The sequence below is a fragment of the Gadus chalcogrammus genome, chromosome 18 (assembly GCF_026213295.1).
Source record: "Gadus chalcogrammus isolate NIFS_2021 chromosome 18, NIFS_Gcha_1.0, whole genome shotgun sequence".
Taxonomy (NCBI): domain Eukaryota; kingdom Metazoa; phylum Chordata; class Actinopteri; order Gadiformes; family Gadidae; genus Gadus; species Gadus chalcogrammus.
In genome coordinates, this window is record NC_079429.1 from 1,522,791 (window position 1) to 1,546,841 (window position 24,051).

A 24,051-nucleotide genomic window follows, 5' to 3' on the forward strand; every position below is an offset into this window, starting at 1 on the left:
GTGTGTGTGTGTGTGTGTGTGTGTGTGTGTGTGTGTGTGTTAGTAAGTGTGTGTGTGGGCCGGATGTTGACAGTGATGGTCGTGGAACTGTGCAGCGCCGTATGACGAATGTATTGAATATGCAAATTTGATCGGACCTGACTGGAAAGTATTACCGACACAGTGGCGGGTGAAGTGACACAATTAACCCGCCACAATACAAATCCACCCGCAAATGGCGTGTGGTGGGTGTTAATTTCCATCCCTGATACACATACTAATATTACAATACTAATATTACAATTAACAGTTATAATATAGATGTATTTTCAATATAAAATAATATAATTATTTGTTGTATGTAGGCCTAAATATACAGATTAGAAGAAACTAGATTATATAGATAGTAATATTTAGTTATATATATTTATAAATAGTAATAACCCTATATATATAGTAAAAGCTATAGTTGGGCATACTATATATATATATATATATATATATATATATATATATATATATATATATATATATATATAAAGTGATTAAACCATAAACATAACAATAACATATAGACATTGATGTAATGAACTTATTAATTACAAATTGTAATAAATATCTAACCATATATCCACACAACATGTATTAAACTCAGACAGTGCGAGTGAGTGTGTGACAGCAGGGCGTAATGAGGAAGTTGAGGCGGGGTAAAGGTCGAGATGGAGCTGAGCGGAGAGCAGTAGTCTCTGAGCGGCGAGGAGGGAAGCATCGAGTCAGACCGCAGCTCTATTCCGGACGCTATGAGGAGCTAACCTGTAGCACCCACCTGGAGGCCCCGGGAGCCCGGCGGACAGGACATGGGCCCCAGCAGGGGGAGGGGGGGCGCAGGGGGGCTGCTGCTGCTGCTGCTCTGTGTGAGCTCCACCGTGGTGAGTCGCACACACACACACACGCACGCACGCACGCACGCACGCACGCACGCACGCACGCACGCACGCACGCGCACACACACACACACACACACACACACACACACACACACACACACACACACACACACACACACACACACGCACACTTACTAACACTCACAAACACACAAACAGACAAACACACACACTCACTTACTAACACTCACAAACACACAAACAGACACGCACACACACACACACACACACAGACACACACACACACACAGACAAACACACACACACACACACACACACACACACACACACACACACACACTCACAAACACACAAACAGACACGCACACACACACACACACATACACACACACACACGCACACACAAACACACACACTTACTAACACTCACAAACAGACACACAGACACACGCACACACACAAACACTCACTTTTTAACAGTCAAAAACACACAAACAGACACACACACACTCACTTTCTAACACTCACAAACACACACTAACTCACTCACTAACTGTGTGTGTTAAACGTTCAAGGTAAAGATTACCATGAGATAAAGAAATGAGATGAGATAAAAAAAGAATGCAAGACATAAAAAGACCATATCAATTGTACAATATAAACTACAGATTTGACCACATGAAGTTCTTCTGAAAAAATGTGTTATGTGTTCGAGATGGCCACTGTGGTCTGAGACAGGATGTAGTTTAGAAACAAGATTAGAAAGTCCTTATATCCCCTTTACAATTCTGCTCAGTCCTGATCAACACACACACACACACACACACACACACACACACACACACACACACACACACACACACACACACACACACATCCATCACATCCTCATCATACTAATAAGATACAATTAAAACACCCTTGCTTTCAATAAGTCTTTTTTTGATATGTAATTGCTAAAATTATGAACCCGTCTCCATAGTCAACATTAAAGTATTTCTATAGGTTAAGGATTATGGATTATATGGGTACCCCATTTAGCAGTTGATGCTGAATGTTTTACATGTGTGTCTGTGTCTGGCTTTCAAACATGAATTCTGGGGAAAAAAGAACTTCTCATATTGAAGAAAAGTGTGGTTTATTATTAAGCCAAGGTTCATGGCAAAGGAGAAGTTGCTCTATTTCTTTCTAAACAGTTGAAATCCCAGCGACTTCCTTACTAGACTCAGAGACACATGATCGCTGATGGTGAAACTACGAGGAGAGCACCGAAATGCTGCAGTGGCAGATTCAGTATATCAACATTCATGTTCCCCTCTCTGGCCTTGTTCATGCAAGGAATTAGCGTGCATATTGTAGACCAGAGGTCTTCAACAGGGGGTCCTGGAAAACGTTGAAGAGCCCTGTTGTAGACAGTTGGAGGTAGACCTTATGTACTTGTTGATTTGCATTGGGGAGGAAGTGAGTCGCCCAAGAAGCATGTGAAGACACATTCTAATGCCAGGTGTGAACTGAACTTCTTCATCTTCTGCTCTCTGTTCCTATATATGGTTAATGTTCACCACCACACCACGTCCTCAGTTCCCTTTGACAGTTAATGTTTACCACCACTCTGTTCCTTTATAATGTTCATTTTTACCACCACTCAACATCCTCTGTTCCTACTCGGTCCACTTTTACCAACACATCCTCTTTACTCTGTCTTCTATTGGGTCAAGTTCACCACCACTGAACTTCTTCTGCTCTCTGTCCTTTATAAGGGTCATGGTCTCACCACAACCCCCACATCCAGTTCCCTGCCAGCGAGTGGCGACCGTGCAGCCCCTACATCGTCAGTGTCCATGGCAACGCCTACGACCGCTCTACCATCAGTCTCCGTGACAACACATACACCCTCTGTGTCCGAACCCTCTTCGTACGTGGGAACAACACCTCAAACGGCATCGGTCTCCACGGGAACCCAGACTCCCCCTTACGCATCTACACAATCAGTTTCCATGACAACAACACCTGCTTCCCCAACGCCTGTCTCCACGGAGACGTCACCATCTGTACCGACGCAGGATGTATTAGGCGCCAGATCTGTGGCCACTGGGGAGCCAAGGACCGCAACGTCTGAAACCACGGAAACAACGGCGGTGTCCACGACAAACACACCAACAACTCCAGCTCCAAGTAGATCTAATATTTAGGATTTACTTTATTTAATATAGCCTGTGACTGTAACTATTGACTGACTAATGTAACTATTGACCAACTAACTATTGGTGACTGACTGTGACTATTGTTGACTGACTAACTATTGACTGACGTACTATGGATAACTGACTGGAACTATTGACTAACTAACCACTATTGACTGACTAACTTTGGTAGACTGACTGTAACTAATGTTGACTGACTGTCTTTATTGACTGCCTGGTTCTCTCTCAGTTATTCCAAATGCAGAGCAATTCACAGCCGTGAACCAAACGGAGTCGAGCATCACCCTGAATTGGAGTGTGCCAGCGAACCCCACCCTCAACAGCTTCAACTACACCCTGCAGTTTGAGGAGAACAGTAGGACCATAATAGGAGGTCCTGCTGGGATCATGAGCTACACTGTCGAAGGTCTGGACCCCGCCAGGTGGTACAACTTCACCCTCTACACCGAGGAGCAGGCGCACAGCAGCTCTGGGGTCAGCATCAGGGCTCTAACTGGTGAGATATCTCCATATCCATGAGCGACTTTTAGAGGTTTGAGGAACACGCTACTGATGCTAGCCCTGTTTATCGTGAGTGGTCTACTTATGTCTGTGGTCAATAAAAAATCATATGCATGCTGATGTCAATGGTAATTCACATATATACCTACTTACTCTCGTTTGGGTTTTAATTGTATTTCTTTTTCTAAATGGTAGTGCTGTGTATAGGTTTCCCATGATGTAGATTGGTTTCAATTTGATGCCATGTTTCTTATGGTTTACATGCAATACATTTTAGTATGATTGACAGTTGCCTGTTGCTTGACTTCAGCATTTAAGTAATTCAGTTAAACCCTGTGTTCCTCTGTTTACCTTAAAGCTAAATTCTTCCTCTTATGTTTTTCTCTTCATCATCATCATCGTCGTGGTCGTCGTGGTCGTCGTGGTCGTCGTGGTCGTGGTCGTGGTCGTCGTCGTCGTCGTCGTCGTCGTCGTCGTCGTCGTCGTCGTCGTCGTCGTCGTCATGGTCGTCGCCGTCGTCATGGTGTGGTTCCTCAGCTCCTGAAGGAACGGGCAGTGTGCGGGCGGTGGGCCAGAACTCCAGCAGCATATGCCTGCAGTGGAGTGCGGTGCAGAACGTCTCCGTCTACCTGGTGGAGTACAGCGACGGCGAGGGGAACCGCAGCACCAGCGTGGTGGGGGCGCTGGCGGGGCAGGCGTGGGTCAACCACACCGAGTCAGATCTGCGCCCAGCCACCAACTACATGTTCACCGTCTACAGCCGGCTGGAGAACATCAGCAGCTCTGGAACCTCCGTCCACGCAGTCACCGGTAACACACTGCTTGTAGCCTCTGTCCTCATGGTTACGCAGATATCCTCATCCCCATGGTAACCCGGATACCTTTATCCCCATGGTTATTAACTTCAGTGGTTATCACCTTCGTCTCCATGGTAACACAGAGGTAGTTAACCTTATCACCACAGTAACGCAGATATCTTTAACACCATGGTTATTAACTTCAGTGGTTATCACCTTCGTCTCCATGGTAACACAGTGGTAGTTAACCTCATCACTATGGTAACACAGATACCTTCATCACCATGTTTACACAGATACTCTCATCTCCATGGTTAGACAGTGGGAGATGACTACATTGCCATGGTTACACTCAAGCTTCCCCCTAGTGGTTAATTCCATCACTATGGTTACAAGGTGCAATGGGGAAAGGCGTAGCGACTGTGTGCGGCGTAACCGTCTCTTTCATCCTCAGCTCCGCTAGCGGTTACCATGGTGACCGTGAGGCCGTCCCTGAGGGAGGTGGAGCTGAGGTGGAGCAGGGATGCTAACTCCAGCTACGTCCTCCTCTTCGGTAATCAGACCATCAGCCCCAAGGCGACAGAGGCCCGGTGGGTCTCCCACACCGTCGCCCTCCTGCAGGAGGGGACGCGCTACAACTACAGCATCATCGCCACCTACGGGGGGGTCAACAGCTCCACCTACAAGAACTACGCCGTCACCAGTAAGACCGACAGTACTCATCCACATAGTAGTCCTCCACAATGCGCTATCACTCACATAGCACTCCTTCACAAAATAATCTCCCTCTGGTAGTACTCACATTCACACAGTACTCATCCACACAGTACCCTCTGTCACATAGTACATCGTCAACACAAAACCCTCCATCACATAGTACTCATCAACAAAGTACTCTCTGTCACAAAGTACTCATCCACACAGTATTCTCAGTCACATCGCATTGGCACTCACATACTCAAACCCGTAGTACTTTGCCGCAAAGTCCTCTCAATCAGAGTTCTCGTCCATACAGCACTCATTCACACGGTAATCTCATTCCCATATGTGTGGCTACGAGAATGAGTTTACAGTGTGAAAGAGTGCGGAAGAGCGAAGGGATTAGAACCGTGCTTTACTGGCCACCAATAGCCTACAATATACCTTGATAAGGCGTAAACATTGGATCATAACCCGACCTTAATCATAACCTGACTGCAATAAAGAATGATTTGTTTGTTTTAGCCATAAACTGTTCTGCTGTGGATTGGGGGGTCACCGACTCTACCATCAAGGCCTCCATCGTGGGAGCATTCAATCACGTCTCGGCCAGTAACGGAACAGGGTCCCACAGCGCCACCCTGGACCCTGCAAACACCGTCCTGCTCACCGGTCTCTACCCGGGGGCCACCTACACCCTGATTGTGAAATACGAGACCTTCGAGCAGTGTCAGCACCACCTCACCCTACGTGAGTCCACCGAATCCAGAGATACAGGGTTACTGCGAATAGCCATAGACCTACTAACTTCCTACTCAGAGATAAGGCTACTGCGAATAGCCATGAACCTACTAACTTCCTCCTCAGAGGAAAGGTTACTGCGAATAGCCATAAACATACTTCCTTCCTACTAAGAGGTACAGGGTTACTGATTGATGCCCATATACACACTTCTCTCTCCACAGAGACACAGTTGCTTTATATCATCCAACAGAAAAAAAACACTGATTTTTCTTTAATACTGATATACTATACACCACTGTGTAGTGTTCAGCAGTGTTGGCTGAGTGTGAAAGCAACTGGTCTTGAACGGCTTTGAACTGGTCTTGACCGGTGCGTACTGCTTCGGGCTTGCAAGTACCGAATGGTCTTGAGTTTCGAATGGATCCGACTCTGGCTGGTTCTAACTGGTTCTGCCCGCTGTCCAGCTCCACCAGACATCAGCGCCCGTTGTGTCTGCGGGGGGGCGGGCACCATCGTGGTGCACTGGGCTCCGCCGGCGGGCGTGTGGTCGGGCGTGGAGGTGAACGTGGTGGGAAGAGAGACGGTGACTCACCCAGACAGGGGGGGGCTCTCCACCTCTCTGAGCGGGCTCCAGCCGGCCACGACCTACCAGGTCACCGCCTGCCTCTTGTCTGGACCCCGAAGGAGCGCTGTCCAAACCCTGGACTGTCGTACTGACGCTACAGGTATATAGACAGCCTCATAGATACAGTATGGAACATCTATCCTGTCCCCTGGGCGTACCTCTTCCCACGTCGATGTCTATGTTCACACAGTGCTCTCCCTCACACATCCAGACTGGGTCCCTTCACGTGTAGCGTGTAGCTACCTCCAGCTTCACTAGCCATGGATAGCCTACAGCGTCATAACCTGTGTTTACCTCCTGCAGGGGTCATCGCGGGGTCTGTGTCGTCTGTGTTGCTCGTACTGCTCTTGGTAGCTCTGGGAGTGTTCTCCTGGAAGCGGAGAAGACCAAAACCCATCCGTCGGTAGGTGTTAGGCCACGCCCACTCCCCAATTGGCCCCATCCTCTCAGGTAGGTCTATAGACCACACCCCCTCACAGTTAAACCACACCCCCAGGTAGGTCTATAGACCACATCCCCTCACAATTAGACCACACCCCCATGTAGGTCTATAGACCACACCCCCTCAGTTAAACCACACCCCCAGGTAGGTCTATAGACCACACCCCCTCACAGTTAAACCACACCCCCAGGTAGGTCTATAGACCACACCCCCTCAGTTAAACCACACCCCCAGGTAGGTCTATAGACCACACCCCCTCAGTTAAACCACACCCCCATGTAGGTCTATAGACCACACCCCCTCACAGTTAGACCACACCCCTAGGTAGGTCTATAAACCACACCCCCAGGTAGGTCTATAGACCACACCCCCTCATGTAGTTAATAGGACTCTCTAATGACCTCTCGGAGTAAAGCCATTCTCTTCTCGTTCCTTCCCACATATACAGGCCTGACTTCCTGGGCTGGTCCTCACCTTCGGACACCTACAAGTAGGGATAGCAGTGTCTCCACCTGTACACACCTTCTCACCTGTTTCCTCCCAGCCAGCTGCCGGTGTGAACCATCTGTTGTGCTGTCTCCAGGCCCATCCAAGCGGATCTGTTTGAGGACCACGTCCAGAAGATGAGCCGGGACGATAACCGGGGTTTCAGCGAAGAGTACGAGGTAAACATCAACCTCGTAGACCCAACACTCTGGGTACATCAGCCTCAGCCTAGCCCGGTGATGTATTATGGTCTGTTTCCCTACAGAACTTCATCCCTGTTGGTACGGAGAACACCTGTAAGGCAGCCACCTTCCCAGACAACAAGGTCAAGAACCGCTTCACCAACGTGCTGCCGTGTAGGTTTTAAATTCACTTTTAGGACTTAAGTTAATCTGTTGGTCTACAGATTACCTGTAGTTCTACAGCTCACCTGTACGTCTGAAGTTCACCTGTATGACCTAAGTTCAGCTTTAGGTCTTAAATTCACCAAAAAGTTAACCTGGAAACCAAAGTTCAACTGTAGGACTTAAGTTCACAAGTGCGTCTAAAGATCTCCCGGGAAAGCCCAATCAGAAGAGCGTACAAGAAGTTACGCTTATTATAACTTAATACATATAACAAGCTCTGTAGGAGCGCATGTGGCACACAATAATTAGGTGTAAGATAAATAGTTTTACATAAAGCCATGCTACGTTGAAATCCATAGTGGGCAATCCATCCGTTAAATGCCAGAAATGAACATTCCTCCCGGTCTATTACTTCCTGGAGGAATGAGGCTCAGCAGGGATAAAGTCCATCTGGTTTTTCTGCTCACGCTGTAGTTCATTTATTGACCCGTGGTTTAAGTCATCCGCTGGCGTGTAGTTAAACTAAACGTTGGACTATTTGTGTAAGGTGATCTCTGGTCGGTAGTTGAACTAAACGTTAAACTCCTTGTTATAGTAAACTGGTGGTCTAGGTTCCACTTACCTGTGGTCCCCTGTGCTAGATGACTGGTGCCGGGTGAAGCTCTCCCCGCAGATCGAGCAGGAGAACTCGGACTACATCAATGCCAGCTACCTGCCGGTAATCAAATGTTTCTTTTGAACATTAGTATGATTGACCGCTGGACCACAGAGAGCATCGAAGGGGACATATGATACCACCGGGTGTGAGTTGGATCAGCCGTTACAAGTCGTTTTGTAAATCAGCCTCTTCTGACATCACAAGTGGGCCGGTCCACCTAGATGTACGACGGATAGATGAGCAACGTTTGCTACAGTCTGCTGGGTAGGCCGGTAGACAGATCTATCCAGCACACATCTAGGTGGACACGCCCACTTGTGATGTCAGAAGAGGCAGATTTTCAATGCGGCTTGTACCGGCTTGTATCCCACTCACACCTATGTATGTATGATAGGTCACGTTTAAGGTAAATATTGATCTCACTTTTTTAACACGGTAATGACAATGCACAAACAGTCCGTGGAGCCAGGGCCGCGGGGGGGTCGAGGCACTGACACGTCTGGGACCAGCCGTTCTGGACGCACGGTGACTGGATGAGGGCGGGAAAGTGAGGTGTGTTTGGGTGTTGCCAGGGTTACAGCGGCAGCAAAGAGTACATCGCGGCGCAGGGTCCCCTGGCCGGGACCCTGGACGACTTCTGGAGGATGGTCTGGGAGCAGGGTGTGAGGGCCATCGCCATGGTAACCAACTGCATCGAGGGAGACAGGGTGAGTGCTGGGCGACGACGTCGCTAATGGGCCGCAAAGCCAACCGATCCCGTGCGCTAGTTTCGGTTAACCCTAACAAACTAGAGAATAGATCTAGTTAACCCCAACCAACTAGATGATACATGGGGTTAACCCCAACAAACCAGAGAACAGATCCGGTGAGCCTGTCCTGTGTCTCCAGCCTAAGTGTGAGCAGTACTGGCCCCTGGACTACACTCCGTGTCTGTACGGAGACCTCCTGGTCACCAGCGCCTCGGAGCAGACTCAGCCCGACTGGACCATACGAAGCTTCACCGTCAAAAACGTAACACAACCTCCCATCACATGGGCACCTCAGGGTCTGAATGTACAGTTATCGTCGTGCATTCACCCAGAACTGCCTGGTACGCTTATACTACCACCTCACGATAAAGTATATGTTGTGCACACACACTGTAAAGTGTACAAACTTCAACACTTGGAGAAACCACTTTAAAAATGCAACCACTTGAAATGACAAGCACATTAACAGCGTTAGCGACCGGTCGGATCCGGTACCCTGTACCAGCTGACCCCAAAAGCTACAAGAAAAATACAGAATATTCCGGAACCACGAGAAACACAAGTCTGCTCTGTACTCCTCGTAGAAGCGTGGACGCGTTCATGCCGCCGCCGGAGTGTAACTTGGGGGTAACAGGTTGTGTCTCCCCCCCAGAGGGCCACCTCGGAGCAGCGCTCCGTCCAACACTTCCACTTCAGGGCGTGGCCCGACCACGGCGTTCCCGAGGGCACCTGGCCGCTGCTCCAGTTCCGGGAATTGCTACGGCGCCACATCGAGCAGGAGGGGGACGGGTCTCCCACCCTGGTGCACTGCAGGTGACAGACACACACACACACACACACACACACACACACACACACACACACACACACACACACACACACACACACACACACACACACACACACACACACACACACACACACACACACACACACCTCTACGGACAGCTTGGGTCGTCTGGCATGTCTACGGTTTCACAGACTATCTTTCAGCAGTCAACTTTCTGCCAGAGGGCTGCGAATCGTTGGGTTCTCCAACTGTCTGCAGCGATTGCACGCTTCACAGACTTGACAGAACGCGTCGCTCACGCATGACGAACGTGGATATTTGTGCTACCAAAGTTATGCCCTCACAAAGCATGAGCGCACACATGTAAATTATTTCAGGAAAGGACTGGAAGGAGATGATGCGTAGATCCTTGGCTTGATGGTGGTTGTCACGGTCGTTTGAGTTTGTTTGCGGTGACTGTCGATCACTGCCGGTAAGACAATTATAAATAAATCGGCACAGCCCTAATGTACATAATGTGTGTCTAGGTTCACGCATGGGATGAATAGGTACGCTGATGGCAGGTATATATAACGGATGTATCATATCGTTGTGAAAAAGAGTTTCCTTGAAGCACAATGTTGTTGATAAAAAGCAAATTTTTACTTAAAACAAACAATAACACAACAGTCGATTCACTTCCACAACTCTGGCCCTCTTAAGGAACATGTGCATCTTTTAAAACGTGGTTTAACACAGTGGAGATGCCATTCACATCTGCACCATCGTGTACTTCATGTCGCTGTAGTGCGGGTGTGGGCCGGACCGGAACGCTGGTCGCGCTAGACGTGCTGCTGCAGCAGCTGGAGACGGAGGCGGTGGTGGATGTGGCGACGTTCGTCCACAAGATGAGACTCTCCCGCCCCCTCATGGTGCAGACCGAGGTACTGCTGTCAATAAAGTTATTTATCTTCAAACGGAGGTACTGTCAGTGAAGTTATTTATCTTCAAACGGAGGTACTGTCAATAGTGATTTATCTTCAAACGGAGGTACTGTCAATAAAGCTATTTATCTTTACTGAGGTACTTTCAGTATAATTATGCATCTTATTAAGACGAAGGTATGTCCATAAAGCTATTCATCCAGACAGATGTATTGTCAGTAAAACTATTGATCGCTACATTGATGAACTGACGATAAAAGCCACTTATCATTTGACTATGCATCCCGTTGATGTATTTATCTTCAGACAAAGTCACACATCGTTTAACTTGATCTTCTATTTAAGAAATGAATATTAAATTGGTCCTATTTATAAATACTAAACCATGTGACCTGTGTGTTAGTCCCAGTACGTGTTCCTGCACCACTGCCTCCTGGAGGCCATGCAGGGACGGGAAGCTGAAGACGAGCACACGTACCAGAACCTGACCTACACCAACGCAACAGCTCTCCAACAACTACCCCACAAGATTTCCAGCGTCTGAACTGTGGTTCGATTCCCCGAACAACGGTGTGAATTCGATTCACACCCTCAGCAGCAATTTTGATTATCCTCCGTACACAATCCTTATTGTGTATAAATCTTTTGTGTTATAACTCTTCTATACTCCAATGTTTCAAGTTTTTCAATGGCTTGATTAAAGGCTGTTTGAATATGCTATGTGTTCCTCCAAGAGTCTATCAAGCTTCATCAAACAAAAATACATGTGACTTTAACAAAACCTTTAATGCTTTTCCCGTTATCCACAAGATCTACATGACTCAGTTTAGTTTGAACACCTATAAATCGATATATAACACTATATACTATAAACTCAGTAGAAAACATCTTCAGACACATCCTAGTAAAGGCTGAGACAACGCGTCGACGTAATCGATGAAGATGACGTCGACGCGAAAAATGCGGGTCGATTCGAAAAACCCAAAACAAAGATAGCGGCGCCGGAGCGTAGTATCAACGCGAGTGGCTCCTCAGACTTTCATAAGTGCAAGGCGCCACGCACTCGTTCCCTAAAGTATGGGAATTCTTTAATGTAAAAGGAAACGATTCCGTGATACGTCGTCTTTGCAAAATGGAGATGGACGGAAGGCCTTTGTGTTTTCAAGGCTTCAAGGTTTTATTGAATGCTACCTCTGACTTCTAAGAATGCATTAGGCTTTGCACTTTTATTTTGGAATTGTATGGCAATAAACATGTATTTCAATATTAAAGAATTCATGTTTTTTTCATTCAGATATGTAAATCAACATGTATAAATTGCTATTAGTCAATTAATGGGGAGATAATCTAATCGAAATCGAATCGATCGTATAAAAAATAATATTTTATCCCAGCCCTAATCCTAGTGTCTGTCTGCACGGCCTTGTGCGTCCGTGAGTCAGTGTGCACGCGTCCTCCTAGTGTGTAGTACTAGGGTCCTCCTCCTCACTCTCCGTCGCCATGGCAGCGTGTCCCCCGGGCGGCGGCGAGAAGTCCGCCAGCAGCTGGAGCCGGTCCAGCAGCAGCCGCGACCGGTTGACCCCGATCCGCTCCTGGGGATACCAGCTGGTCTTGGCCGGGTGCTGGAGGTCCCTGGCGGCGCCCGAGGCCGCGGGGACGGAGAACTGGTTGGCGAGGTTGTGGAGGACGCAGCACGCCTCGATGACCCGCTGCTTGCCGTCCAGCCGCTCGTCCACGGAGCCCAGCAGCTGCAGAACCCGGAACCTCCCCTTCAGGCGGCCCAGCGTGCACGAGAGCACGGCCCGCGCCCGCCCCTGGGCCGCGTTGAAGCTCGCCTGGTGCTGGTTCACTGGCTTGGAGAACGCCGGGAGGAGGTTGGGGCTCTGCTCGTAGCCCCGCCCGACTGGAGGAGGGAGAGGAAGGGGGTGATGGTGAGGAAGGAGAGCATGACCACCCTTTCTGCTCTACAATTATTTGCTTATTTGGTTCCTGACTCGGACTCAAATAAACACGGACGGACTCAGGCAAGGCAAGGCAACTTGATTTATATAGAACTTTTCATAAACAAGGCAGACTCAAAGTGCTTCACATATAAAACAATAACACAACAGAGATAAACCACAGCATACATTATTTTTAGGTACTAGATTTTTGAGGCTTCGTCCGCTCCCAGCCTCGCTCGCTACTCTCCTCGGATAAAGTATACACATTATAAACAGCGTGGTCAAGTCAAGGCTTTCTTCCAGGGCTTACCGACGAGCCAGAACTCCGGGGCTATGGAGTCCTTGAGTTTGATCGAGGAGGACATCCACAGCTCGTGGTTTGGTTTGCTCCCAATCTGACACCGCTCCACGTTCAGTAGGTAACCGGCCAGGTCGCACACCACCTGGCAAACCACCGACGTGTAGCCGTGCGTGTTGAGGAAAAGCGGGGACCGGAACACTTCGCTATGGTCCTGGGTCCTGAAGTGGGCGGTGCCGAGAACTCCCAGTACCCGGGGGATCCCGCAGGATCGCTTGTTGACCGCGGCGAGATCCCCCTGGTCCTTGCGGGTCTCCGGTAATGCGATCAACTGGTCCGCCATGTCTGAAAGATGCTTGGAGACTAGCGCGATCACACCAGACGAGTCTAAACTACGAACCCCGGTTTTGACCAGGAGATCAGCCGACACAGTTCCCATGGCGTAGAAGTTCAGGGCGAGCAGGATCATGCCTTCAGCTGTGTGCTCCGGTTGTCTGACACGGTCTATCTGCCGTTCGAGGAGGTCCAGGAGGAAGGAGATGCATGGTCTGGTAAGGTGGAAGCTTTCAAACAAGCTCTGGTCATCCAGTTCGTCTAATAAAGTCCTCGACAGCGCGTCTGGTTGTATGGGTAGCACGGCTGGATGAACGGGAGACGCGTATGGTTTAACGGGCTCATCTTCGTATGCAAGGAACTCTTCCTGGACAGCGAGCCACACCGGTAACGCAAAAGCCATCGTCTTCTAAATTAATATACTTCACATATATTCGTCCTCGTAAGATTATATAAAATCCTTGCATGGATAACCCATGGACACGTTGTAAGACCGCGACCGATCGCATGAACTGATGAAATTAAATACAAGGAAGTCAACAGGAAGTACCTTAAGCGGAATCTTGCTGCTAAGCTACATAACGCCCAAACAGCGCCTGTTGGTGGATGATGATGGTAACAACATGTCATACATCGTCCAACAACAGGCGCTGTTTGGGCGTAGAGGAGTAATATACAAACAATGAATTTCATAATATATCGGTTTCCTCGCCTGATAGGCGGGAAAACCAATAGGAAACCGATATATTAAAAGTGAAATTCATGTTAGTATTTTGTGTGTGTTATTATTTGTGCATCACGCGTGTGCCTTTGGTTTATCCAGAGTGAAATTAAGAACAATGCTGACCTTTGGATCCTTGGGTCATAGGAAGAATTTCCTGTTGACCTCACTGATGGGAACATCTTCCAGTCGGGGGATCCCCCCCTCCGGACCCTCATGGCGCGGCTGGCGTCTGGCGTAGGGGTCTGACACACACACACACACACACACACACACACACACACACACACACACACACACACACACACACACACACACACACACACACACACACACACACACACACACACACACACAATTAGAATTGTATTGTAGCATCAGCAGTAACTAATGGTCTTGTCCTGCATCAATGGCCTTCTTGATGCTGATACATAATAAAAAATAAATAATTATAAAAAGGCTGTATTGTAAGGTAATTACAACACGTAATTACACTCTTATTTCATGGGATTGTACACTAATTAAAACATACTTAGGAATATAATATTTAACTTCTGCCTAGTCTGTTTTGCTAGATGTCCCTAAACTCTACACACTACAGCTTTAAAGTGGACCCTGCAGTATTGTAGGATTACATCTATGATATACACATCTGTGATAGTGTCCAGGTAGCCGAGAGAGCGATGGACATCATGTGGTTGTATCGTTAGTGTTATAGTACTATCGTAGTGCCGTAGAAACCTGTGATGTTGTCCACGGAGTCCAGGGGGGCGGTGGCCATCATGTTGACTCCGAACAGAACCACGACACACACGACGAGCGCCACCAGCAGGTAGACCGGCACGGCCAGCACCCAGTACCTTCCCAGGGGCGAGGGGGGGAGGTCAGGGGGAGGTCAGGGGGATGTCACAGGTCAACATCACATTAACCTGGTGTTCACTAACTCCCCTCGGTTGTAGGGCTTATCGACGCAGATCCACAACGCTTTGTACCAAGAGGATTCGACAAGAGCTGCCATGACGTTTAAACCTAATAACTATTATTATTTACTATGTAGTTATGTAGAAAACACTTTTACTCAAAGTAACTTGCAATGAATTCCGATTCATGTCATTAAGAAACAGGTAGGGCTAGTTTGTCATATTGCTCTCGTATGCCTACAGGTGGACCTTGGGCCCCTACCAGCCTAGGGGCCCAAACTCAGAAACCCTTCACTTACTTCTGGGGCCAGTAGGTGAGACCCAGCAGGGCGAGCCACTCAGCCGGGACGTAAGCCCACAGACAGAACAGAACTGGGGATAGAACCAACACATTCAAAAATCATTCACATGATTTGGATTTGCTGAGAAAAAACAGCTTTGCTTGGAAGTCAATATTGCCACCTTCAAAACAGCTCGGAGGTTCGGAAGCTCTTACGTCTTTACGTTCCCTTCTTTTAAAATAAGAGCGTTCAGGAAACGCCCCTCAGAATTGCGTAAGCTATGACGTAAAACAATTCTGGAGACTATGTAGAAGTATGGAAGCCCGCGGGGACCTCTTTGCACTTCTTTGCTGAATCAGATTAATCAGTTATTAGAACTGATTGCGATGGTTGAACATGAGCGAGAATTTATTAGGTGATGTTTATCATTTTAAGCTATAATGTATCGTAATGCAAATGTTAGAATGGGTGTTAAGTTCGCCTCTTAGTGCTTGATGCAAGTATACTTTAGTCTATCAATGAAATGGGCGGCCATTGTTGTGACGTGAACTCGGAGAACTCGGGTAGCTCTACTTCGAGGGAGAACTCCGACCCAACAGAGTGTTCAAAGCACTTTGCTCCGAGCTTAAGGTCGGAGTCTCCAGGAAACTCAGACTGTTTTGAAGGCGGCATATGTCAGGTCTGTTTCCTAAAGTGGGCTATGAGGGACAAGACTTGTAGTTCTATATAGAGCTTAGGGACTTGCAGTTAAATGTAGGCCTTCTAAAGTACGTATAATTATATACAGAGCTACAGGAGTTATAGTGCTATATAGATATCTTAAGTGTATATAGTTCTATATAGAGCAAAGGGACTACTTCATTAAAGGGTACTAGAAGACAAGTAATTCTATGAAGGGGACAAAAAGGACTTGAAGCTCTATATAGAGTTAGGGGCTTGTAGTTTTATATAGGGGACTTAATAATTTGTAGTTCTGGATAAGTGAATAAGAGTAATGATGATGTACTTACAGAATCCAAACTGAGAGGCCAGGAAAAGCACAAAGCCGTATATTGCTCTCTCAGGGAGAGGAGAAGGGGAATTAGGAGAATTCTCCACCATCACTGCACACACAAATGAAAAGAGAATAAGTTCTAGTTGTTCCTTGATTCTACTTGGATTCCTTCACCCCTCAGATCTGACAGATCTAACCCCTGACTACTGCAGCATTGTCTCTTAACCAAGTAACCACACAAATTAATCCAATGATAAAGATGTTATTGACGGAGCCCAATATGGGAACCATTCTGCATAAACGTTTCAATTGTGGAATAAAGAAAAAGTCGTAATTATACATACTTGACTTCCTTGTTGGGAGGTTTCTTTTGGAAAACGATGACACTTCCGGTTGAAAGAAGCGTGCAACGCAGTAAGAGACCGAGATCTCAGGATGTTCAAAACAATAGTTCCGGAGTCTGTTGAGAAAAACTATATGAACAATATTGTATCCTAATATGTAAATATAATGTCAGCGTAAAATTTATTTTAGAATCAATAATGATACATTTTTTAGTGCAGGGGTGTCATTTTTAAAACATGTTCTGCTGAATTATATCAGTTGTATTTTGTGTGTGTTATTATCTCCGGACACATTATGGTGTGACACACACCGACGTACACAGAACAGCATGGCAGAATGAGCTGCCGCTAAACCTTAAGGATCGCTCATGAAAACCGATGAGATAAGGTTAACAGTTCGTCTGGGCTTCATTAATATAGTAAACTAATAATATCCCGTCTGTCTGGATAGCAACACATTTGCTTTAGACCGACCGTCGCTCAAGTGAAACCTTCCAGGACGCGGCGTGGTTTCGAACAACTTGACGCAAACTCACCAGGCGTCCATAATGAAGGTGGTTTTTAGAGATAACAGCGCTAAAGCTGCTACAGCTAAAACCCCAGGCACGGCTGCACCAGCTCCGAAGAAAAAAATGAAGATTTTCTTTAAAGATACTCGCAGGAAGAAGCAGGGAGGACCTCAACCCGTCAATGCCCCCCTCGCACCCCCATCAGACCCAAAGCAGTTCTCTGCCAACTGGAAGGCTTTATTAGAGGTAGGTTTATTAGGACTATATTACTGTCATCACGTTTAACAGGCTGCCGACTGATGAATGTGTCATATCTATCAAGTCTTTCTAATGTGATTGATGCGTTACAGATCATGAAGGCTAACCCAGAGCCGAAGGCGCAGAAGAGTGATGTGCCCAAGAAACCCTCTCCCAAAGAGGTTAACGGTACTACCAAACCTCTTCCCGCATCGTCTTTGACAAACGGAGGAAAAGCAGCCAAATCCAAAACACTTAGTAGTAAAGAAACGGTTACACCGGCAGAGGAACGTAATAAACCAACCAAGAAGAGGAAAGGGACCGGAGGGAAAGACGAAAAGAAACCAGCCAAGAGGAAAGAGAGTGGAGGAAAAGACGACCAGCAGCCAGCCAAGAAGAAAGCGAAGGAAGGGAGAGACGACCAGCAGCCAGCCAAGAAGAAATACAAGGGGGGGAAAGACGGGCACCAGTCAGACAAGAAGGAGAAGGGGGCCCAGGAGCCAAGACCCCCAACTGAGTAAGGCCAGCTGTACTACCAAATGAGTTATGATAAGGGACCGAAGGGGTGGAAACCCTAGCAATGGTTAGGGTGTTTGACTCTAGTCACTGCGATGTGTTATTTAATGACGTAATCATTCATGTGGTGAAGTTGACCAATGATGTAAAGTCCGGTGCAACTAGTTAATCTGGCTAAGAACCCTGAACAATCGATTCGGTTGCAAAACGGTCGTGATTCCGATGAGGTTTTAGTGTTGATGTTGGAGTTGGCAACATTAACCCCCGGGTTCTCCGCAGCGCCGACCTGTGGTTCGACGACGTGGACCCGGATGACATCGAGGAGGCTGTGGGGAAGGAGGCGGCTGACGTGGTGAGGAGGAGGACGGTCCAGAAGAAGGCCCCCCAGCACGCTGAGGACGGCCTGGTCAAGAGCCACGCCTTCACCGGGTGAGACAGGCACACACGCCTCCCAGGACCCCCCGCAGAACCCTCCGCAGAACCTACCGCCGGGTCCTGTGGACGGACCTGGTTTGGGTCTTGTTTGTTTCCAGTCAAACACAAACGTGTGTGTTCACCTCAGACCATCACCACATTTTCGAATCATAAAGAAAGCGTCCACAAAATATATACATTATAGATGTGAGAGAAAATCATGCGCCACAGCGTTGACAGCAATTACAATTACAATTAGGCCATTTAGCAGTCGGCTTTATCCAAAGCGACTTACATTGGTTTATACACACATTGACACACCGACGGCACACCTTGTCAGGAGCAGTTAGGGTTAAGTGTCTTGCTCAGGGACACATCAACACTCAGCTAGGAGGAGCCGGGGATCGAACTAGCAACCTTTCGGATAGAAGACTTGTACTGCATGTTGGAATACATAGAAGTGGTCATCAATCATAAGTGGCCTGTCCTATAACTGAGTCTCCTCCTCCTCCTCCTCTCCGTGGCGACGGCAGGCTGACGCGCGCGGTGGCGATTGACTGTGAGATGGTGGGGGTGGGGCCTGACGGCGAGCACAGCATCCTGGCCCGGGTCTCCATCGTCAACCACTTCGGGAAGATGATCTACGACCGCTACGTCAAGCCTACCGAGGAGGTGACCGACTACCGCACGGCCTTCAGCGGAATCCGACCCGAGGACATCAAAGACGGTGAGTCCTGAACACCTAGACCCTTTACCCAAGGCCCAGACCACTGTAGACCTGGACCCATGATGTAGACCCAGACCTCGAACTTAAACCCCTAACCTATCCCAGACACAGACCTGGTAATGAGGACTGTGGTGGTGGTGGTGGTGGTGATGATGATGATGATGATGACGGTGATGACGGTGATGATGATGATGATGATGATGATGATGATGATGACGGTGATGATGATGATGATGATGATGACGGTGATGATGATGATGATGATGATGATGATGATGACGGTGGTGGTGGTTGTGTTTCAGGTGAGGATATGAAGACTGTTCAGAAGGAGGTAGGAGAGATCATGGAGGGAAGGATACTGGTCGGACACGCAATACACAATGACTTAAAGGTACAGTTCACGCATTACACTGTCTTTATGGTACCGTCCACACAATACACTACGACTTAAAGGTACAGTTCACGCATTACACTGTCTTTATGGTACCGTCCACACAATACACTACGACTTAAGATGAATTAATAACCTCCTTATAACATCGTCCACGTCTTCCCTCAGGTTCTCTTCCTAGACCATCCCAAGAAGAAGATCCGTGACACCCAGAAGTACAAACCCTTCAGAGTGCGAGTTAAGGTAAAGTCCTGGTCCTCCTCAGACATCCCATAATAATAATTATTAATATTTTAATTATTATTTCCCATGATGCATTGGTTGGAGTTTAGGCAGATCTATGATGTTTGCTTTTTTCTAAATTAATTACTGCCTCGTACACAATGCGCTGTCTGAAACAACAGTTGGACCAATGACCTCATTTGGACCAATCAGTTTAGTAGATGACCGTCTACCAGTTCCTCCAGAAAAATGCGGCATTTTTGCGGCCAAAAATCCTTGATTATGCGGCAGGTTTTCTTAAAAAATGCGATGAAATATGCGGCATATTTATGCAATTTTATGCGATAAAATTGCGGGAACTTGCGAAAAATGAATATGCAGACTTTGGCTGATTATGCATTGCATAATCGCGTTTTTCTGGAGGGACTGGTCTAGGTCACAGGGCTGATCTCTGAGCCTGGTTCTGGTTGTACCCGGCAGCACCCCCTGCTGGTCAATGTGTGGAGGGTCACCATGTTATGTTTCCTTACAGAGCTCCCGACCGTCCCTCAAAGTTCTGTCCAGAGAGGTGCTGAACGTCAAGGTTCAGCAGGGAGAACACTCCTCAGTATGTATAACATCCTACATCTTGTATACTATATACCCTATACATTCAGTCAATATCCGCACTCTACACATTCATACTGGTACACACATCGCTCCCTCAAGATTCAAAGGGTTTCACGTAAACATTGCCACAGCACATAAACTAAAATAAGATGCAAAAATAAGTACCTAGAGTATCTATGGTATAAATGCTGGGACGAATTTCGAATTATAAATATGTAAACTTTATGTAGAAAATGTAGGCGGGAAACGCTGTCAGCATCCCAGTGGTGAAAAAACCATTGACCTCTGGGAGGGAGGTCAAGTGAGGTCTAAATCACAAAACTGTGGTTCATCCTTTCAAAGTAATGTACAGTCGGTTTAAAAATAACAAATGTAACAGGTTTTAATTGAAAGCTACAGAGAGTCGATTTTTCTCTTTATATTTATTTATTTTTGTTTAAATTAATATTGATATAATCATTAAAAAAAAGAAGCATAACCAAATGGGGAACGACTTGAACAAATTAAGAAAGAGGGAACAGAAATTGTTTGCTTTGCAATTTTTATTATTATGTGGTGAACCACCAAAACCCAGTTCCTAAAATTCATATTGCGCAAGGGCTTTCATAATTGCGCCATAAGCTAAATCACCATTTTGTTCCCTTATTAAGCAATAGATAGTAACTTAACTGATTCTAATTTATTTATTTAAATGGAGGGCACTCTGGGTTAGTCTTTGTCGGGCTGACAACCTGCCTGGAGGTTTGGATTGTGGAGATTCACCATGCTCTCAATCATGGTGAGGTTCAATATGGACCATTCTTCCTAGACGGATAGGCCCTGAGTACAAACACAGCCTACGAATTTGCAGGGTGCTTTTATCATGGTAGTGAACAGTAGCTAGTTAGCTAGCTCCAGTAGCTACCGCAGGATAACAACAAACAAAAGCTTGCTCTGGGTCACGAGCTTTGAGTACGTGCACGAAGGGGTCGCGCAGGGGGAGTGCAGTACGACCGTTTGATTGACGTACTTACTGTCCAATGCCACTCGGTGGGTCTGGAAATCATTGGCTGGAGTTCTTCGAGCCCTGCCCGTTCCACAGATGATTGACTTGTTTAATTTTGTGTCAGTGCTTCTAACTCAGTGGCTGTAAGTGGGTTATGATAAGGATTTCAAGTAATTTTGCAAAAAATTGCCAAAAAAGAGAATTCCATACCCAACCTTTAAGTGACTTGTTGTTCTTATAGCAGCGGTCATGAAATGAGGAAAGAACATTAGAACAGGGAAGTTTCCTTTGGGCTCTTTAGACGGTGCAAGATTGCTGTGACCCTTCCTGTAAGCTCAGTCTCTTGGGAACACAGTTGCTCCACACTGTAACTGATCAAATAAATAGGAAATGGCACATTGTTTTGCACTTCCTTGTCACCCTGGAGTACAAAACAAATGATTTAGCATCCCCACTGTACAGTATGCAGAGGTAGTGGTCGGTATGGGCGTTCATCCCCCCTCTCTCTCTCTCTCTCTCTCCAGGTGCAGGATGCCCAGGCCACGATGAGGCTCTACACGATGGTGAAGAAAAACTGGGAGGCCGAGATCAAAGCCACTCGGGCCGATAAGGCCGAGGCCAGGAAGCCCCGCCCCTCGGCCCTCAAGCCCCACCCCTTCAAAGACAAGTGACCCCACAACCCCCCTAACCCCACTGACAAACAATTGGTTGCGGCGCCATCGCAGCAGATGAACTTTTATTTTGAGAGAAAAAGACAAGATGAACACGAAACGGAACCGGAAAAAGTACAACAAACAAGAGAAACTTTCAAAGAAAAAGTCCATTAAAAAAGTTTGTAATGTTATTATAATGTATAGCTGTATTATTATATATGTAGCTTTATTACTTCAGTTCACCGAGTTTTAAAACTAACATGTATAGACGATATACGTTAACAGTAGATCCTATCTACACCGAGCAGCTGTTGTTTGATTAGTTCCCCAGAGGTCGTGTTCTGTGTTTGTGTTCTCAATAAAGATGATTTTAAACAATGTGTCTGAAACCTCCGAAATCGTGTATTACATATGGCACAAGAGGGCCCAATTCGGTGATCTCGGACCCTGTATCTTGCTATCTATTCAACAGGTATGCAGATCAAGATCCTTTGAGAATTGCTGGAGGAGAAGATGTCATAAATCAAATGAAAGACGTTTGCCATTACGACAGTGTGTTTGACTTTGAAGACCCTGGGAGTTGTCTAACTTTATCTAATAAACTGAAGGAGAGCAATCGGTGATCTTCTCAACAGAAGAGACAAGCTGAGATGACTGAAGTTTGTGGACGATAGCTGGATTAAGCAGCCTCATCTGGCCCCAGTCGGACTGATTGGACTCCTGGGGCAGTTCAGACTGTCTATTGCCTGCTTGGGCTAGTGTGTTTGACTACTGGCAGAAAGGTGGCCTAACTGATGAGTCAGCTACTATAGAAAGATACGCACCAAAGCGTATTCACGACATTACGTTTGTGTCGTACGAAATGTTATGCCATCCTTGTACATTTTAACCAGCGCCGATGAGAAATGACCATTTGTAGGCTAATAAAGGCTCACTTACAGCATATTTGACATGTCGTTAGTAAATGAAAATGGTCCAATAGTGCAATACATTATTCAACAAAACATAACCACCATAGAAACATTTTATTTGTTTAGAACGTTTAATGGGACGGCATGTCTTCACACATCAACAGGTAAAACACTTTCAACAGATACAATAATCAGGTTGTCAATTCTAGAGATTAGATGGCTGTCTACCTTGGAACAATATAGGCCTTAATTAAGCAACTGAATGGTAACATGAAGTTAGAAATAATTAGGCCAATAAAACCAGCATAAAATTCAATACATTTGAATTGAGATTAGGCCTAGGTACAAATACAAAATGATGAAATGAACTAGTAATCAGTAAACATTGATGGAGTAGGCTAACCTCAATACACAACAAAACGACTTGAAGCGTTTTTTATGAGATGCTTTGAAGTGATTTTTATGAAACGGTTTTAAAAGTCCTATCAATCATCAGGTGTGACCTCCGTATGACGTAGTGTAGTCTCAAGCTTTGAATCGGTTTGAGTGATCACATGACGCGGGAGGCAACCCTCGAGCGGACCTGAGGTTCAGACGGCTCGCGACGGGGTCGGCACGTGAGTCTGGAGCGGCACATCATAGGGTCTGAATGCGCGCGAGGAGCTGAACACCGTCCGAGACCACACCTCAAAACCCACCGATTAATTGATCCGGGATCGATACTAGGAAGCCAAGGACAACCCAAAGCGAGTGAGTAACATCGTGTGTTTGAAGTGTAGTATGTGAGCGTGTGTGTTTGTGTGTGTGTGTGTGTGTGTTCTGGTGACGTGTTCGTCTCAATATACAACCGGTTTTAACGGAGGGTCTCGCGGACATTCAACAAGTCCCGATTCTTCAACAATAGGCGCGAGCACCCTCTCCAAGCCGTTGACGGCCGTTAGGGTCCGTTAATCGATATCTTATAACTAATCACAGCTGGATTGTGACAGAAAGAGTCATGCCGTCGATATTCTAAATCTGTGTGGCGGTAAATAATGGATTCACCCTTTCACACTCATCCTTCACACTCACTCTTCCATCACACTGCACTCCGACATGCGCGTGTATTGGGTGTTTCCCGCGTCCATGCACCTGCACAGAGAGGGATGTAAATATGTTAATTATTTCCGTGTGTGTGTGTGTGTGCGCGCG

The 24,051-nt window shown here is 46.8% G+C and overlaps 3 protein-coding genes and 1 long non-coding RNA gene across 7 annotated transcripts; 2 read left to right on the forward strand and 2 right to left on the reverse strand.

Moving 5' to 3' along the window:
• The first annotated feature begins 739 nt into the window (after positions 1-739).
• LOC130371146 (receptor-type tyrosine-protein phosphatase H-like) lies at positions 740-12,393 on the forward strand. Its single transcript, XM_056576810.1, has 17 exons — positions 740-908; positions 2,648-3,062; positions 3,321-3,587; positions 4,130-4,402; positions 4,844-5,092; positions 5,614-5,838; positions 6,297-6,557; positions 6,761-6,860; positions 7,348-7,389; positions 7,483-7,564; positions 7,651-7,741; positions 8,374-8,450; positions 8,963-9,097; positions 9,279-9,401; positions 9,792-9,952; positions 10,717-10,852; positions 11,256-12,393. The coding sequence occupies exons 1-17, from the start codon at positions 837-839 to the stop codon at positions 11,394-11,396; spliced, it is 2,850 nt and encodes a 949-aa protein (XP_056432785.1). The 5' UTR covers positions 740-836; the 3' UTR covers positions 11,397-12,393.
• On the reverse strand, positions 6,275-8,163 carry LOC130371149 (uncharacterized). Its single transcript, XR_008893133.1, has 3 exons — positions 7,816-8,163; positions 7,430-7,660; positions 6,275-6,827 (listed from the first exon to the last, which is right to left on the reverse strand). It is a non-coding gene; the product is annotated as an uncharacterized LOC130371149 (long non-coding RNA).
• On the reverse strand, positions 10,123-16,753 carry pigp (phosphatidylinositol glycan anchor biosynthesis, class P). Of its 4 annotated transcripts, XM_056576815.1 has the most exons (6): positions 16,687-16,753; positions 16,359-16,451; positions 15,367-15,439; positions 14,889-15,007; positions 14,274-14,392; positions 12,666-12,755 (listed from the first exon to the last, which is right to left on the reverse strand). In XM_056576815.1, coding segments are annotated over exons 1-5 (390 nt in total). In that variant the 5' UTR covers positions 16,688-16,753; the 3' UTR covers positions 12,666-12,755; positions 14,274-14,288. The 4 variants fall into 4 exon arrangements, with proteins under 4 accessions (XP_056432788.1, XP_056432787.1, XP_056432790.1 ...); XM_056576816.1 differs by lacking the exon at positions 16,687-16,753 and having other exon boundaries at positions 16,359-16,662; XM_056576813.1 differs by lacking the exons at positions 14,889-15,007; positions 15,367-15,439; positions 16,359-16,451; positions 16,687-16,753 and having other exon boundaries at positions 10,123-12,755; positions 14,274-14,378.
• rexo4 (REX4 homolog, 3'-5' exonuclease) lies at positions 16,635-22,648 on the forward strand. Its single transcript, XM_056576811.1, has 8 exons — positions 16,635-17,441; positions 17,546-17,949; positions 18,228-18,377; positions 18,896-19,089; positions 19,392-19,480; positions 19,649-19,723; positions 20,235-20,309; positions 21,821-22,648. Exons 1-8 carry the CDS (start codon positions 17,235-17,237, stop codon positions 21,965-21,967), a joined length of 1,341 nt encoding a protein of 446 aa, XP_056432786.1. The 5' UTR covers positions 16,635-17,234; the 3' UTR covers positions 21,968-22,648.
• Positions 22,649-24,051: the final 1,403 nt, after the last annotated feature.

Coding starts and splice junctions, on each gene's coding strand:
- pigp (XM_056576812.1), bottom strand. CDS start 13,829: ATGGCTTTTGCGTTACCGGTGTGGCTCGCTGTCCAGGAAGAGTTCCTT. Junction 12,756..13,105: donor CCCGGAGTTCTGGCTCGTCG/GTAAGCCCTGGA, acceptor TCCCTCCTCCAG/TCGGGCGGGGCTACGAGCAG.
- LOC130371146 (XM_056576810.1), top strand. CDS start 837: ATGGGCCCCAGCAGGGGGAGGGGGGGCGCAGGGGGGCTGCTGCTGCTG. Junction 909..2,647: donor TCTGTGTGAGCTCCACCGTG/GTGAGTCGCACA, acceptor GTCCTTTATAAG/GGTCATGGTCTCACCACAAC. Junction 5,839..6,296: donor TCAGCACCACCTCACCCTAC/GTGAGTCCACCG, acceptor CCCGCTGTCCAG/CTCCACCAGACATCAGCGCC.
- rexo4 (XM_056576811.1), top strand. CDS start 17,235: ATGAAGGTGGTTTTTAGAGATAACAGCGCTAAAGCTGCTACAGCTAAA. Junction 19,724..20,234: donor CCTTCAGAGTGCGAGTTAAG/GTAAAGTCCTGG, acceptor GTTTCCTTACAG/AGCTCCCGACCGTCCCTCAA. Junction 20,310..21,820: donor AGCAGGGAGAACACTCCTCA/GTATGTATAACA, acceptor CTCTCTCTCCAG/GTGCAGGATGCCCAGGCCAC.